Here is an 18,117-nt window from a genome sequence, read left to right as displayed (position 1 = left end):
AGAACTGAGATTCTTGAAAGAAGAGATTGCTTGCATGCTGTTTGACCAGCTCTGTTTGAGGACTAGTGTGTATGCATAAATAAAGCAAGTTACACTTGGAGTATACCCAGACTGTGCATCACTGATGTCTCTCCACTGGGGAAGCTAACCTGAAAGGTCCCAGATGTCTGCTACTGCGTGACAGAGGGGTGACACTGGTGTCAGAACAGAATACTGGTGTCAGAAGGAAGGGGCAATGATAGCATATGTTACCATACATAATCTGAGATAAGCAATGTGCTGTTTGCTCTTCTGGACAGTCACTTTTGACTAACATAATCAAGCATAGTATCCCTGAGAAATCTGCTACTATCTGAGAAAAACAAAAGAGACCAATAGGCTACGGGGGCAAATAGTCCCAGATGTAATTTCTCACCTGGGAGTTTATTCAACATGGCCTAGTGCCAGGAAGCCCCAGTCTGTTTCTGATCTCTAGGTCGACATGAAGAATGCTTTCTCATAGCTACAGTTGCTTGGGGAGTTGGAGTTCCTACAGTTACAGAAAAACCCCTTCTTTTATTGAAGTCTGCATTCCTGTTACAGGGTTATAGCAGCAAAGCTATTGTACCATAGCTATGCCACTATAGCCTTCGCCATGTAAACAAGCCCTGAATTTCTGCTGATTTTATTTCTTAATCACCTTGTCATTAGCTGAAGTTTGCTATTCATTAGAAATCTAAATTTCTTCACATTGCAGGATACTAACTATTTTTCAATTTTTTACTACTCTTTAAATTTTAATTTATTCTCCCCTTTGTGTATCTCTCTTTCCATAAGGGGAGTATCACTCATCATTCACCATAACCTGTTCTATTAGAGAGTTTCTTTCTGTTCCTAATGATGTTCCAGTTGTGATTTTTTGAGGCAGAACTTAAGTAAAACCTCTCTAGAGGCCTGAGGAGCACCATATGGAAAAGCTCCAAATTGACCCCAGAGCTTTTGAAATGATCTCTTCTTATTCAGGTGGTGTGGCCCACAACAGGCTTGATACTACCAATTTATTTCATGTAAGTCAGCAGCCTTTGGTTACTACCAGCTCACACTCCCTGGTGATTCAATGCAAGTGTCATAATAATACATTTATTGTACATTTCCAGCGTGCAGAGTTGTTTTTAATCAACCAACACTCCTGGGTTTGGGGGAGTTGTTTTGTTTGTTTTTTAGTTATATTCATCTCACTATGTGGGAATTTATGCCTAGAATTCCATGTAAAGTACATTGCAAAGTAGCTCAAAAGCAGTATTACATGTGGGAACAGTGCTGAAATTGTGAGGTTACACCCAATTAGCATTTTCATTCTTAGCAACCAGTGGGGCTAATATAATAAAATAATGTTGCTCTCCTCAGATAAATGGCTATATTTAGAAAACTAATAGTAAGCATCAGAGGGGTAGCCGTGTTAGTTAGTTAATAGTAAGCAGAACAACAAGAAAATAGACTCTGTCAGTGTGTAAAGTACTGTTCCACCCTTTTCAAACCAGAAGAGAACTTCAGCACCTGTTCTTGCTTCTTTTAATTACCATACACATTGTGGGCCAGATTCTTGACTCTGCTGTGCCCCATTGTGCCATTCAGGTGATGCAAAGGGAAGCATATTGACCTCAAGCCCCAACCTGGGGATTCCCCCAGTATGGGCATCTCTTTCCATGCCTCCTACCTTGCATGGTTGCACAGGGCATGTTTTGAGGGGGTGTCAGAGCAAATAGAAGGAGAAGTCTGGGTGCAATGTGCTCCATCAGTCTCCAGCTGGCATATGGTCCATTATTCTAGCCCACACCCAGGGCTGGGGCTGGTTACAGAATCAGTGACCCATAACAGGCTTTCTGACAGCCCTTTCCCCATTTCTGCTGCTCCTAATGGAAGCTGGATGCAGTAGCAAATCTGGCCTGGTGTGGAATGTCTTAAGAGCAGCTTACAGAAAGTCTAGAATATTTGGCCCTGCTTTGGCCAGTGTGAGTCCTCCAGATTTCAGTGGGAGATGTACCTCTCTGTGCTGAGGCAAAATGTGGTCTGTTGGTTGATGATAGCTTACAGTAAAGTAACTTAAAAATACAGACTTTTACAACTTCTTTCTGACATTTATAGAAATGGCGACTCATGTTGGGGACAGCATGCGTGCTGTATGCAATCTTTTAATTAGAAGAAATTATTTGTCAGATAAATTATTCAGCCAAAAATAGCAAAATTAATGTATCCAACTAGCTCTACTGTACTTTAAAGAGGACCTTTATTAACTTAATAGTGCATTGAATTGAATTTCCAATCCCAGCCTAAGATTTTTAGTGTTTGTTTCAGATTTGAGTTAGAATGTCACTTCAGGTCTGAGCTACAATCTAATAAAAAAGAAGCATCTTTGCTTCCTTTTTATTACAAATGATTATCCAGTCTTGCAAACAAAAATGTTTTTTGGGGAAAAAATAGGCTCAGTAGAAACAACAGTGAATAAATTTTGCTTTTAGTTATACTAGTGTAAACCAAGGTGACTTTACCAACATCATTGGAGTAACAATGAACTTGGACCAAGACCTTTTAGTAATGGAAAATTTTCTGTTCACAGGCTAGCTGCAGAATAAAAGACAAGAAAAGTGAAGACAAGGTGGGTGAGGTAATATCTTTTATTGGACCAACTTCTGGTGGTGAAATAGACAAGCTCTTCTTCAGGGTTGAGCTCTATGTAGCTTGAAAGCTCATCTCTTTCTCCAACAGATGCTGGTCCTGTAAAAGATATTATCTCACTCACCTTTTCTCTCTAATATCCTGGAACCAACATGACTACAATGCTGCAAACGGAAAAAGTGAAGTCCTTTGTGCATTTTATCACTGTGTTTTGCTGCTTTTTCAGGTTAAAATCAAGTTCTTGTGTGTTCAATCTAGTAAATTTTTCTCTTGGGGGGAAGATGCTAAGTGATGATTAAGAGCTAACAAAATGGGAGGCACAGCAAAGGATCTATCACATTTCAATAGGTTAATTTACATTGTGTTTGTTTTTTAAAATCTGCAACAGTGTCTTACACAGGAATTTTTCCTTTTTCCATTTTTTGCATGCCTTTACTGAGAGCTGGACAGCTTACATTGATTATTTTTGTCTTAGTTCCGGGCCTAGCATAAATCATAGGGCTTGATTCTCCACCTCATTTACACCAGCTTTGCACTAATGTAACTCGTTTCACCAGTGAGACTTCAAGAGTGTGGAATCCAGCCCACAGACATTGGAGATGTTAGCTCCCTGTCTCTCTCTCTCTGTCAGAGATGGATTGTTCCCTATCATGCACATAAAAAAAAGTCTTATAGAGTCATGTGACTCATTTGCTGACCTGGCAGCATTCACACAACTGTTGTAGTAAAATATAACATTGTCCATTTTCTAATTTGATTACTTTTTTAATCAGGTAGGATTAGTGGTGTCCACCCAGCTGTTTTTGTATGTTACAGCAGTAGAGCAGTCTACAAGAGTGAACTATCTACTGTATTAGGGGCACTCCTTACTGCTGTATATTTAAGGTTGAGTAGAGCTTTCTGCTTAGAGCTGATCAAATCAAAGTGCCCTCAAATCCATATGCATAGTCAGATTGGCTTGAAAATTGCTGTGCTGCCTGGGGAGCCAGGGTAGACTTAGCAGATACCCTATTTGACAAAGTATATGTCATGTATCTACTTTTCAAAGGACCCTGTTTCAGTTTTCACCAGGATGCTAATATGCATGTAACCCTCAAAAAGACACTTCTCAAGGGTTCAGTGTGTATGTGGTACAGTAGAACCTCAGAATTACGAACACCAGAGTTACAAACTGATCCGTCAACCAAAGCCTCATTTGAAACCAGAAGTACACAATCAGGCAGCAGCAGAGACCAAAAAAAAAAAAGCAAATACAGTACAGTATTGTGTTAAATGTAACCTACTAAAAAAATAAAGGGAAAGTTTTAAAAAGAAGATTTGACAGAGTAAGGAAACTGTTTCTGTGCTTGTATCATTTAAATTAAGATGGTTAAAAGCAGCATTTTTCTTCTGCCCAGTAAAGTTTCAAAGCAGTATTAAGTCAATGTTCAGTTGTAAACATTTGAAAGAACCACCATAACGTTTTGTTCAGAGTTACGAAAATTTCAGAGTTACGAACAACCTCCATTCCCGAGGTGTTCGTAACTCTGAGGTTGTACAGTAAATGGGAAAAGTGCAGGAATAGAAAAGCATGCCACCCTCGCGCCTTTAATCCTACCTGGATTAGTCTCCCAAATATACTGGGGGTGCGTCGGGGGGGGAGAGATATGTAGAGTCATGTGCCTCCTACAATTTTTGATCAAGTTAGTTGAAAGTGAAATGTATTGCAATAAGGGTCTGGAACGTTTTAGTAATTTTCTACTGGGCAGCTACTGGCCAGAAATGACAGCTCAAGATGAATCTAGACTGCAAGCAAGTACACAGATAAAATAATGGCACAAAACCCCACATGCAGTGTTTTAACAAAAACTTGTCTTTCTGTCTGGTTTGGTTTTGTATGTGGTTACAGTCAACTCAGAATATGAATTGAGATCAATATAAGATTACCAGAAATTTGGTCAGAAAAAGAAAATACCTTTATATTAACCTGTCTATGAATTGCTGCCCTATTCATGTATGTATGGTGCCTTTTCAGTTATGGCCATTTGAAAAAATGAGAAGCACAAACCTCTACCAGTTACTCTTAATTTATTTCCTTACTGTACCTCCTTACATTAATTCCTAAGAATTAGTGAAGACGCAAACTGCATTTGGTCATGTCTAGAAGCATCCAGCACATTAAAGACTACCCTGCAGTATCAGCATTAAGATGGGATTGGTTTATAGGGTATCCATATGGCATTGGTTTGCAACTACAGTAATGGGCCAGCTCTTTATTTAATTCATGGACAAATAGATGCGATAAACAACTGAGCAACAACTTCCAGATGTGCATCAGTTCCCTGCTTACCCTCCAACATATGAGAGGAAGATAGGTACGCTTACAGTTTGAGCATGCAAAGTAATTTAGGGCTTTGAGGTGGCAGGGTGAGACCCCAATCTGTATTAAGACAGCAAGTGAGGTCCAAGGGCATGCTCCCACAAGACACTTGTAAAACAATAACCTCAAAATATGCATTTTCTTGCACTCTAGAAAGCACACTTTCAAATTTGGACACCAAAAAAGGTCTCTGTTTGTTAACATCTCTAAGCTGGAGTGGGAGTTCAGAGGGCACTGGGAAACTAGTACAGTTAATAAGGCGCCTGAAATCTCTGTGATTAGTTATGCTCAGTGCCTCATTTATTCCGTGACTCTGCAGCCATGGAATTTGCTGTGGAATTCACCATTTGTAATAGGATTGCGCTTCAAAATCTGAGTGTTCATTTAGGTCCTGTCTAGACTAAGAAAAGAGGTCATATGTTAAAATGTGTTAGTTAAAGCATGTTAACTAACACATTTTTAAAGACCAGTGTGGGCAGGGTTTAACATCTTTAAAAATGTGTTAGTTGGTCACGGTCAATCCTATGGAGGAGCCTCCAAGGGACTTCTTTAAGTTGTACTCAGTTGCCCACAGCCCCAAGGGGCTGTTCTGAGAGTTGGGGATTACCAGAGTATAGGGGTGCTTTGGCCAAGCAGAAGTGGTGTTGCGGCACTACACCAACTCTATGTCGTCAAGAGAATTCTCACTACAGAGGGACTCCTCTTAGAAATGGTTTTTCCATTTTGTGCCCCTTTGCTACCACAATGGCAGTGCAAATGGAATATATGGGGTCAAGGATCTGAACCAGAAAATCTGAGTTATAGAAAGGCAGAATGACTTACCTGATCCACATTATGGGCTGTTGAGTTAGATTTTAGTCTATGACCCAGAGACCTTGGTTTTCATTCTGAGTTTGACACTTATTTACTGTGAGCCATAACTGAGGCCAGATTTAAAAGAAAAATCAAAAAACATCACAGCAAATTGTGTCAGCTCTTTTGCAAATCTGACCAGAAGAGTCACACTGAGAGTTACTGAATGCTGAGCAGTTTTCAAAATCTGCCCCATGTATAGGGATCTAATGAGAGCTGGGAGGTTTCAGAAATCTGGCCCCAGCTGCTGTTCTTGTATAATGCAATGCTACTATGGACATGTCATGAAATAATGTAAGAATAATAAAAATGAATATAACAATGAAAAATGCACAAAACAAAATAAAATTCTGCAACATTTTGAAATTCCAACACAAAATTTTAAAATTACAAAACAAAACTATTCCAAAAGTAAAACTTTTTAGAAATTCCATTGCATGCTCCCAGAACAAAAACAAATTTTGAAATGTCAAAATTTCTTGAAAAACAGAAATTCCAATTTGGATCAGCTCCGGTTACATGTGCAATTTCGAGTTCAACATTTCCAGACTTTTCATGCTGAAGCCTGCAATCTTCACATTCTCTAATGTAGTCTTTTTATGGACTGTCTGACTAAACATAAGAGAAACTTCAAATGTTGCAATAAAGATTCAAAAGAAGCCAAAAAAAAAAAGCCTTTCCCCCCAATATTTCTAAAATTACAGAGTGCTCATTTCTTTATTGATCTGGTGGTGTGTATGGTAAGTTCAAGCTTTATTTGTCTGTGATATTTTGGAACACAGCTCCCTTCAGATTTCTGGAAGGATCTGGAGGAACATTATTAAAGACAAAAAATGTTACAGTAGATTTTCACCTTGGATAAATATTATCCTCCATTAGAAGGGAAATTCTGAAAGAGGTTCCAGATCCTAGCTGTAGAAGATGGCAAGAGGAGTACATAGCACTGTAATTCAGTTGAGATTGTACAAGTTTGGTATTGTATTTAAACTACTACCCATCCATGCTGAAAACATTCCCATTTAATAGCACCTTCCTCCGTGAGGGGCTCTCTGACTGCATTATTGAGTTATGCAAGCATTTAATAATTGGCCTGCTCAAAATGGAAGCTGAAAGAAAACTTGGCAGAGTACTTTGTTTTCACACTAGTTGCTAGTTAATTACATGTAATTTGAGAAGAGATCTATACCCCTTAAATCACTGAATATGTTTAATTAGCAGCATTCTCATGCAAGAAGCTTTTCCCCTGCTTCAGATTATTCTTCTTCATTTGGCTTTTATTTTTCTGTTTGTCGTCTCCATTCCCCTCCATGCCTTTTGAGTCCTGTCACAAGGCTGGAGTTTTCTGTTACTGTTCCATCCCTTTTCCATACCTCAGGATGGTACATGTGTCCAAAAACAGAGGCCAAAACCAACAGATTTATCTCAGCCCTAATGACAGCGAGCTGCATGCTGAGTGAATTCTTAAATTCCCTAAAACTACTTTTTTGCCAAAACATGTGGAGTTGCAGCATTCAACATTTTATTGGGACTGTTATCTCCAAATGAAGAATGACTCCACTGGAAAAAATGATTTGGTATCAGCTGCAGGGCTATTTTTAGCTGCTTGTTTGGTGAGACTTCAGAAAACATAATTAGCCATATGGAGAGAGATGCTCGCCAAGTCTTAAATTCAATTTTTGCAAACCACATTTAAAAGCTACCTTGTCTGCAAGTTTATATTATTGGGATCAGGAGACGTGTTTCTGTGTGAGCATGTGATTCTTCATTGTTCTTCGGGTAAATATTTGTGTTTGTGATGGTTATAGAACTGGCAGTACTAGAGGTTGAAATCTTCTGTTTATTTATAGGAAAGGGTTTGTACAGGCAACAGTACTGGAATTGTCCCCTAATTCTGTCACTAATGAACTTTCAGACTTGCCTTAGGATAACCTGTGTTCTAGGGCAGTTATAAGTAGAAATGGTCAGATTTTTTTTTTCACTGAAAATGTAAATGAAAACAAAAGAGAGCTCGTTTTCATCAAAACTTTTCCACACAAAATTTCAACTTTGTATCAAAAACCAAGAATTCTCACTTGAAACGCAAAGGTTTATTTTGGGAAAATCAAAACAAAATATCTAGTTTTTGCTCAGATTGATCCAAACTGAAATATTTCAGTTTGTCAAACCAAATCAAAATGTTTTATTTCAGATCAGCTCAACATTAAACCATGTCCGCCTGAGCCATTGCAGTGCCTCATGGGAATTTAACTTTGGGTGCCTAATGCCACCATTTTTCCCTACAGGCAAGGCTCCCTGGCCAGACTACATCTCCCAGGATACACTACAATCTCCCCTCAAAATTTTCTCCTGGTTGGAGATAAGTTAAACTTTTGCTATTTGAGAAGTCACATATTGTTTTGGGTCCCTGGAACCAAACGAATTCCACTCTTCCTCTTGCTGTCAATGAGCCATAGAAGAGAATGAAAACTCCTGTGTCTCCTAGGAGAATGAAGAGGATGCTATCATTATTATTACAGAAATGAAGATCAAATCAGACCATTAGGGGACCTGCCCTAATTAAGTGTCCTTTTCTACTACCTTGATGGAAAGGAGAGAGCAAAGTAAGTGTTACCACAACTATGGCTGGAACTGTTTGAACCCTTTGAAAATAATTTGAAAAGATTCGTAAAGTTTTGAGTGTCTGAAAATCAAATACACTCACCATTCTCAGGCCCTGACTTTTGAAAAGGATTGAGTTTGAACAAACCAGCCTTTCTTATGCTCAAATGTTGTAAATCCATAGGCAAGGTTTAGTTTTAGATGATTTTATAGGTTTGCTGAAACTGTAGTTTGACTTTTGGCCATACTGGAAAATACCCTGTGACTTACCCTGTGAGATTTACCTGGCAGATATGGTTCAGACTCTACATTCAACAGTAAAAGGCAGCCTGAGAACATACACTGATATTCAGATACAGTAGGAAAGTTCACCCAAAGCCTTGATGGATGATTCACCAACACAAAACATGTTTTAACAAATCACACCTGGTTGGCAATGACAGGTCATATTCAAACCCAGGTTGATTTTGAACTATTTTGCAGCTAGAGTTGAACATTTAGCACAGCCCTATGCTCAGGCCAAATGAGAGGGAAACAAATGAAATTTTGGCAACCCAGTTTCAAACAGCCTGCCACCAGGCATGATCTCTGCAGCCTCTATGCAACTGTTCACGGTGTGTGGCGAAAGGTAGCACCAGCTTGTCCAGTACAGAATCAGGATGGCAGAGTCTGCAAGATCAGTTGTATCAATTAGAAGGTCATCTGAAGACACTCCTCAATTGTCCACTGCCTCTTGCCCCTTTTCTGCTTGAAGTGGGGCAGGAAATTCAGAGAGAGCCACCTTCCTACAACCAACAAGAGATCTGGATTGCAGTCCCTAAACTGAAGTCCGGGAAGGCACCAGGAGGTTGTAATATCACCCCTGAGTTGCTGCAGAGAGGTGAGAGTACTGTAGTACCATGGCTGCATAGGCTGTTCCAGACTATCTAGCAGACTAACGTCATCCCTGATGACTGGAAGAAGGGGGGTGTTCTGCTTCTTTTCAGAAAGGGCAATAACGCTGTGTGTAACAACTGTAGAGGTATTGTACTGATGTCAGTCCCAGGGAAAGCCTTTGATTCCATGTAAATTACTCGAATCAGCGATGCACTTTGTGGTAAAGACTGGATACTTAGCATGGCTTTAGACCGGCTCATTCCACTGCCAACCAGCTCTTTACCTGGAGATAGCTTTTTGAGAAAATGGCTTGCTATGAGGCTCTTAATCTAAAGAACCAAGTGTGATGGGTTGGATCACAGAAACCCACTTGGGACTGCCACCTGATGTGCTGAGACTACCTCTAAGCCCGTTTTCCCTGGCAGCTTGGGACTTCAGTGCCCTGCCTGGTTGTGCCAGACACGCTAGCCTGCTACAAACACAGACCCAGGTCTGAACCATGTCCCCCACAAGCTGCAGGCTTAACTGAAAACAGCTTAAGAAGTGCTCCTGTCTCCAGCACTCAGATACCCAACTCCCAATGGGGTCCAAACCCCAAATAAATCCATAAACTTATATATTGTTCACCCTCTATAACACTGATAGAGAGACATGCACAGCTGTTCATCCTCCCCAGGTATTAATACACACTCTGGGTTAATTAATAAGTAAAAAGTGATTTTATTAAATACAAAAAGTAGGATTTAAGTGGTTTCAAGTAATAAGAGACAGAACAAAGTAAATTACCCGACAAAATAAAATAAAACATGCAAGTCTAAGCCTAATACAGTAAAAATTAAATGCTGGTAAATCTCACCCTCAGAGATGTTCCAATAAGCCTCTTTTACAGACTAGACTTCCTCCTAGTGGGGGTCCAGCAATCGCTCACAGCCCTGTAGTTACTGTCCTTTGTTCCAGTTTCTTTCAGGCATCTCCTTGGGGTGCAGAGGCTATCTTTTGTGCCAGCTGAAGACAAAATGGATGGGGTTTTCCCAGGGGCAGATATAGTCTCTCTCTTGTGGGTGGTAACCCCTTTCTCCCCCTGTGTAGAATCCAGCTACAAAATGGAGTTTTGGAGTCACATGGGCAAGTCACATGTCCATGCATGACTCAGTTTTCTACAGGACGTTCCAAGGAAAGCGCAGATGTGGATTGGCGTCTATCAAGGTTCTTTGTTAGCCAAGTACTCCCAATTACTTGAATAACCCCTTCACACTATGTTGGCCAAATCTGCCTTAGGTGCTTTCTACAGCAAACACTTTAAATACAAGCATAGAGCCAACACTCATAACCTCAGATATAAAAATGATACATGCATACGAATAGGATGAATACATGCAGAAGAACATAGCCTTTGCAAAGATATGTTACATGGCATATCTAGCATAAAACATATTCCAGTTATGTCATATTTACACTTATAAGCATATTTCTATAAAGCATTTTGGGGTGCAACATCACACCAAGGTTATGCCAACTTTATTGAATGGGAGTGAAATGTGAGCCTGGAGGAAGACTGAAGAACAATAGATGGAAATTTTCAATTCTCACCAGCTTGCCATCTTTGTCAGCTATTCCATATAAGTGGCAGGACAAAATCAGCAATAATAATGTCCATAACCAAACCCACCAACCATTCCCAATCAGAACTGTATCAGTTTTGGAAGCTTTCTTGGTACTGACATATTATTAGGATGAAAGACCAACATATTATGCCTGTTTACCAAAGAATGCTATTAAATGGCAAGTGATTGCCAAAAGCTTCAGTGGTGTGATAAGATCACGCGTGTTGGACATAGACTGAATAACCAGACAGACCACCTTAAGGACCTAACTAGAGATCAGTCCACATGGTGCTTGATCTGGAAGGAGTCTACATCTCTTTGGGATTTGCCTTGATGATTATGACAGTCAAGGCGGGAGGGAACACTGCCAGGTGGAAAAAAGAAGCAGGAGGCCAAGATGGGTGCTTTTGGCACCAGAAAAAGTGAAACAAGCAGGTTGGGACAGAAAGAGATGAATTTGGTAACTCATGTTTAACTAAACGAAAAGGTACAGTAAGTTAAGGAATAGGTGTTCTACAGTGCTTGGCACAGCATAGACCTCAACCGATTGGGGTCTCTGGGTACTACTTTAATACAAGTAATACAATAATAAAGTGGTGGCAAGAGTTTCTTTCCCCAGTTTCATTCCCCAAACTGTGCCTCTTTTTTATTGGTTAGAAAATCTAATCTTCAAACTGGCATGCCTGAGTGAATGTAAACTATGCATCCTGCTCCTCCATTGTTAATCCCTGATAGTCTTTTAAACACCTGTCTCTGGGTCTGTCGAGCTCCAGGACATGGATAAAGGTAATAATTGGAGATATACCAATCTCCTAGAACTGGAAGGGAACTTGAAAGGTCATTGAGTCCAGCCCCCTGCCTTCACTAGCAGGACCAATTTTTGCCCCAGATCCCTAAGTGGCCTCCTCAAGGATTGAACTCACAACCCTGGGTTTAACAGGCCAATGCTCAAACCACTGAGCTATCCCTCCCCCCAGGAAACAGGAAAAATGCAAGGACTTATATAACAATATTTATAATTAAAGCTCTTGGGCTCAGTCCTTGGCTGCTGTTCCACCCTGCTCTGTGTTGCTAGAAAGCTGCCATAAAGAAGTAGCAAAAGATTCCCCTTAACATAGGAATCATTGTATGTTTTGAAGTTGATGTAGACATCACTGCACCACCTCACCCCAGACTTCCATGCGGGGGTCATGTCAAAGGTGGACAAAGGGTGTACTACGGTTGGGAGGGAGTGAGGCAAAGCATATGGCACTCTGCCAGATCCGTGGCTGACACAAGAGATGGTTGCAGCCAGAATAACTTAGAGCAACTGTAAGGCTGCTCTAAGTTAGGGTATGCCTACACAGCAGCTGCGATGTGTAATTCTCAGTTTAGATAGACTTATGCACACACTCGCTCTGCTTGTGCTATAGGGTGACCATACATCTCATTTTGGCCGGGACACTCCCTTTTTTAAACCTTGTCCCTGCCTTCCTGACTTTTTTGACAAAAGTGGGCATTTGTCCCATTTGGTCTTGCCAACTGATCCAGAGCCAACTGGCAAGAGTAAATGGGGCAAATGCCCACTTTTGCCAAAAAAGTGGGGTGTTGTGTGGAGGAACATGCGGGGGGAGGGAGCTGTGAAGGGAGATGCCAGCCTTGTGCAGGTGGGAGGCTGGGCTGGAAGGGGTGTAAGGAAGGGTTACAGTGTGTGGGGGTCTGGCAGGGTTTGAGCAACCAGCAACAACCTTGAGTGGGGGCCTGGCAGGGTTTGAGTGACCCTTGAGTAGTGACAGCCTCGAGGTGTGGGGTGTGAGGGGGGGCAGCAGGGCACAAGTGACCAGTGACAGCCTTGAGGCGGGAGCCCAGCAGGGTTCGAATGACCACTGACAGCCATGAGTGGGGGGCCAGCAGCTGGGGCCAGCCCCGCGGGGGTGGGAGGCTGGGGCCAGCCCCTGGGGGGGTGGAGAGGCGGCACTGGCACTAGCCCCAGAGAGGAGGGGCTTGGCCCAGCCCCACACGATGTCCCGTTTCTCCTTTGGGAAATATGGTCACCCTATCGTGCTAGCATGCTAAAAATAGCAGTGTGACAGTGGAGGCTTGGGCTAGCCACTGGAGTACATATCCAGGGGGTTGGGAGGGATTGAACTCGGGCAGCTAGCCTGAGCTGCTGCCAATGCAGCTGTGACTACACTGCTAGTTTTAGGCATTAGCTTCAGCAAAGCTAGCACATGTGCATCTATTTGTGCTGGAAATCACATCTCTTGGCTGTTGTGTAGACATACTCTTAGACAGAGAGCCTCTTCAGCCTCTGGCCAACTCAAGATTGGTGACGCAGCAAGGTGGTTTAAATCCACCTCAGGCCCTGTACCATCCTCGCCCAGCAGTGCTGAAAGTAAACTCAAGACACCTAAGAATTGAGCCCCTTGGCTGCAATTCAAAAACCCATTCTCTGATGTCTTGTACTTGCATTTATTTGTATTGATTTCAGGCTGTCTTCTGCCAATTTGATCTCTTCTTCATTGATTTGCTTGCTTGTTTGTCTCACTTTTTCAATTGACCTCCCTTGGTGGCTCTTTAAGGTAGTGCACAGCACTTTGAATCTCTGTAGTCTGTTTTCAGCGAAGTCAGAGAGTCATTACTGTGCTAAAACCACAAATCAGACATGGGAGTTTGTTTCCTCTTTAATCCCCATTATCAGCAGGACTTTTTATTTTTGCTGATGAGCAGTATATTCAGATAGTTTTAGAAGACCTTGTTCATGTTGTGACAATGGAATAATCATTCCTAATCTATGAGTTACTCATGAGAAAGGAATACATAGGGCTCTTCTAGGGTGACCAGATGTCCCGATTTTCTAGGGATAGTCCCAATATTCAGGGCTTTGTCTTACATAGATGCCTATTACGCCCTACCCCCATTTTGATTTTTCACACTCACTATCTGGTCACCCTAGGCTCTTCAGATTACATCAGGACAGCAATTAAATCTATACACATCCACAGTTGGCTTCCAGAAACATTTGGATTTAAGGCATTGCTTTGCGTTAATCACGTTATAACACGTTAGTCAGATCGTATTATAAATTGTTGTATATGTACTGCCTGGCTCAGTGTGATCAATGGGACACAGTACAGAGCATATGAGTAGTTAAATATTCAAAGCAGTAAAAATTAATTTTTAAAAGCAATTATTTGTTTAATCACATTTCATTGAGAAGTGTCTCCAATGGAGTTGTATTTTAAGGATTTCAAAGCACAAAAGACATTTGTCTTGAACAATCATTTAACTGAATCTTTATCCATAACAACCAGGTTCACTGTGATTTGCTCTCTCTAGTAAAATCAGTACTGAAAATAGCAGCTTATTTGATTGAGGGTTTGGGTTTCGGGGGGGAGGGTTGTTTTGGTGGTTTTTGCATTTCTTTCAATTAATCTGCTTCTCAATACTCAAAGATCTATATTTGTCTGGTAATTTTAAGAAGAGTATTTAGTACAGGAAGAGCCTGGAGCCCTTGTGAAATTTGGAAAGACACTTGCAAAAAAGGGACCAATCCAATATCCTTTGTGTACTGAAAACTTCCATTGGCACTGAACATCACAGTGTGGGCTCTCTTTCCCCCAGCGGCTTCATGTGGAGTTTTGGGCTCACAAGAAACAGACAATCTGTCCCAAGTGCTACTAACTGCCTGAGGGCTTATCTACATTGGAGAGTTGTTCTACTTTACCTATACCAGTACAGTTAATGTGGTACAACCTCTTCAGAGTGAATGCAGTTATAAAGGTGCTTTATATTAATATAGTTATTCCCATATGAGAAGGGGAATATCTATATTAGTAGAAGACCAGGTCTACTCTTGAAAGGCTTTTCCTGTATCGCTATACTGGTATAATATACTGGCAAAGCCTCCTTATGTGGATGTGCCTACACAAGCGAAAATGCACTTTCCAGACCCCTCCTGAGTGAAACAAGCTATACCAACAAATGCACAGTTTTGCGGGGATAAATGTGTCTACACTATGGGCTTTTGCTGGTGCAAATCTACCTGTCACAAATCATACCCACATCACACCCCTCACTGAAATAGCTATCCAGGCAGAAGTTTGTAATGTTGACCTTGTCTAAGTCATGTTAATACCAGTAAAAGCCCTAGCTATACTTGTATAAGTATTTCAGTGGGAAAAAAAGCTTTTACCAACAGTTATACCAGTAAAACTATTAAATGTAGACCAAACCCAACTAACATAAACAGTCCTTTCTGTTCAGCTCTGGGACAAGTCAGCAATTTGTATTTTTCAACAAAAATTTCAAAAGTTGATGCTTAGTTCAAAAGTGTTATTAGCATCTTTAAAACTTATTCAAAGTATCCATTACGTATTATACAATCAGATGAACTACAAACTTTTATCATTCTGATCAGTTGATGATGGGAGTGGAGTACTTCTAGCTACCATTCTTCCTTTCTAAATAAATGTTAAAATATCTTTTTTTAACTACTCCCTTCCCTGGAATCACCACACGTTGGCTCCTTGTGGATTGATAACCTTTCTGGTTATAGATTGGTTAGAAAACACTGAAAAAAGTAAAGCTTTACACTGTACAACAACGTAGGAGTCTGACTTCATGTTCTGTCTTGTTCACACAAGGGATGGAAAGATGTATTTGAAATCCCAAGAAACGTATAGGGTATGTCTACACTGCAACCACATCCATGATTGCAGCTTGTGAAGACATACACACTAGCGTTAATTTAGTTAGCTTGGGTCTCAGAGCAGTGAAGCTGTGGCAGCATGGACTCCTGCGTGGCCACCTGAGTAATTACCCAGGGTTCTGGGAGGTTAGTGCAGTCCACTCTGAAACCCATGCTGCCGTGGCTTCACTGTTTTGGTATCCGAACTAGCTAGATTAAAGCTAGCTTGGCTATGTCTACACAAGCTGCAATCAAACCCTTTGACATACCCACAGAATATATGTTATAGTTTGGCTATTATAATCTAAAATATTGCATATGGTGTATACTGTAATAAGACTATTAAATGCTTAAGAATTATTATGGTAACTCTCTGAGACATTTAACTTCTTATGGTTGACTGATTCCCAGGCAATGGAGCTACCTGGTGCTAAAGATCTTTGATGTTTTAGGTTTTTCTCTTTCTCTAAAACACTCCTCTTATACACATGACATCTTTAATGGCTTAATTTGCAGAGATTAGCATAGCGTATATGTGCACATTTACAAAGAATTGCTTTTAAATTTTAAAGATAAATTTTATCTTGACATAAATGCACTCATACTAGACATTATGGTCAGCGTGAAAAAGCTAAATCCATCCTCAAGTTTGAATTTTACTTTTCCCAGTATCCAGAGGTACAGCTCAGTAAAGTACATGTTCAAATCTCTGCCTAGAAATTGTTTTAATTTGAAATCTTGGGAAAACAGAAAATCCCTCCTATTCTCAAAACACACATACTGGCTGAAGTTGCATTTTTTTAATTGGTTAAACTTTTATCAATGAATAATGGTTATTCATCCAGCAATCTAATTATGGTTTGAAATAATTATTGCACTAAACCAGTGTCACAGGATAAAAGGGCACCTGATAACAAAATTGTGAAGGGGAATTGTATAGGGCATGGGAACATAGTTAGGGGTAATGAGATAATGAAATTAAGAAAGGGAAAACTCTAACTGTGAATATGTGACATCTTGATAGTACAATGTATCAAGGGGTGGAAGTTATGGAAACTTTATCACATGGGGGGGAGGGATAGCCTGCTAAACCCAGGGTTGTGAGTTCAATCCTTGAGGGGGCAAAAATCAGTACTTGGTCCTGCTAGTGAAGGCAGGGGGATGGACTCAATGACCATTCAGGGTCCCTTCCAGTTCTAGGAGATAGGTATATCTCCAATTATTAATTAAAATTATTAATGGGACATTTAAACTTGGTCCAAACAAAACATGAGAAAACCAATGAGGAACCAGTTCTGCACTGAAAGAGAGATGGACTGACCTAAGTGCTCTCTAGCATCTCTAAGAATATTTGGGTGAATACTTGGAATTCTCTATCTGCCTTCTTAGGTCTTCTCTTGTATTTAGTAGCAGGAGACCATTATCCTGTGACAGTGCTTGACTTCATTGACAGAAGATAGCTTAAGTTCCTGTGTTTCTCATTGATCAAAGTTACGTTTTAGGATATATGGGATCGAAATATACCGGCTCCAGTTTAGCTACAGTAGATAAGTTGGGGAAGGGTAGGCAGGGCACTTCCTATCCTGTGGAACAATGTAATTTGGCTGGCCTCGTGGGAAATTTCAAATGGTGAGAGGCAAGTATGACTTCATTAATCTCTGAGATTTTGAAAGCTCTTTAACCATTTGCACTTTGTTTCTTTTACAGACCATCTGAAAGGAGAGATAACTCAGCGGCACATGCAAAGGGCAGCTCTAGGTAAGAGCAGAATATTCTTGTATGAATAATAAATAATGCATTTGGAAGAGAGGGGACTTCCCAGTGTTTACACGGAGTGTGAACATAATACATGCAACTGAGGCCAAACAAAACATTATGATTTTTTTTTAGTTTTTGGATTATGAATTTTCTGCAATAATTGATGCTTTTTTTCATATTGTGTAGAAATATGCAAAAATTTTCAGGTTTAGTAAACCCAAAAATAAAAAAAAATAAAAAAATGGCAGGGGAGCTTGATTCACAAAATAAGGGGAGGAAGTAGTAGTGGTGGTGGTGCCCTGTCATAACTTTTGGCCAAATAGTTAGGGCACTCACTTGGGCTGTGGAGCAGGAACTTGAGTATCCGATATCCTAAGTGAATGCCCTAACCAAGTAGCTATAGAGTCATTCTCGCTTTGTCTCTTGCTCAATGACTTTTATAATATTTTATACAAAAAGTGGAACAGTTTCAACAGAAGAGACGGAGAGAGACCCACCTAAGAATAGCCTATTGTTGGGGCACTCACCTGGAAGGAGAGTGATGTGGGTTCAACCTGGGTCTTCCACACCCCGGATGAGTGCCCTAACCACTGAGCTAAAAGTTGTAAGAGGGACACCAGTGGCACTACCACTTCCTCCTGTTTTGTGAATCTAGCCATTTTAAAACATCTGGAAACAAAATGTTTTGGGGCAAACTACATGTTTCATTCAGTCTGAAACTGACTTTCATTCTTTCAGAATTTTCA

The 18,117-nt window shown here is 40.6% G+C and overlaps 1 protein-coding gene across 4 annotated transcripts in view; it reads left to right on the top strand.

Annotated features, from left to right (window-relative positions):
- Positions 1-18,117, top strand: part of KIF6 (kinesin family member 6) — a 277,394-nt gene that overhangs the window by 216,730 nt on the left and 42,547 nt on the right. For all 4 annotated transcript variants that reach the window (XM_045011992.1, XM_045011993.1, XM_045011991.1 and 1 more), the window contains one exon: positions 17,321-17,371. In XM_045011992.1, coding sequence (XP_044867927.1) covers positions 17,321-17,371 — 51 coding nt within the window. The remainder of the gene's footprint in view (positions 1-17,320; positions 17,372-18,117) is intronic.

The sequence above is a fragment of the Mauremys mutica genome, chromosome 3 (assembly GCF_020497125.1).
Source record: "Mauremys mutica isolate MM-2020 ecotype Southern chromosome 3, ASM2049712v1, whole genome shotgun sequence".
In the NCBI taxonomy this organism is placed as follows: Eukaryota; Metazoa; Chordata; order Testudines; family Geoemydidae; genus Mauremys; species Mauremys mutica.
This window is presented reverse-complemented; position numbering and strand designations above follow the sequence as displayed.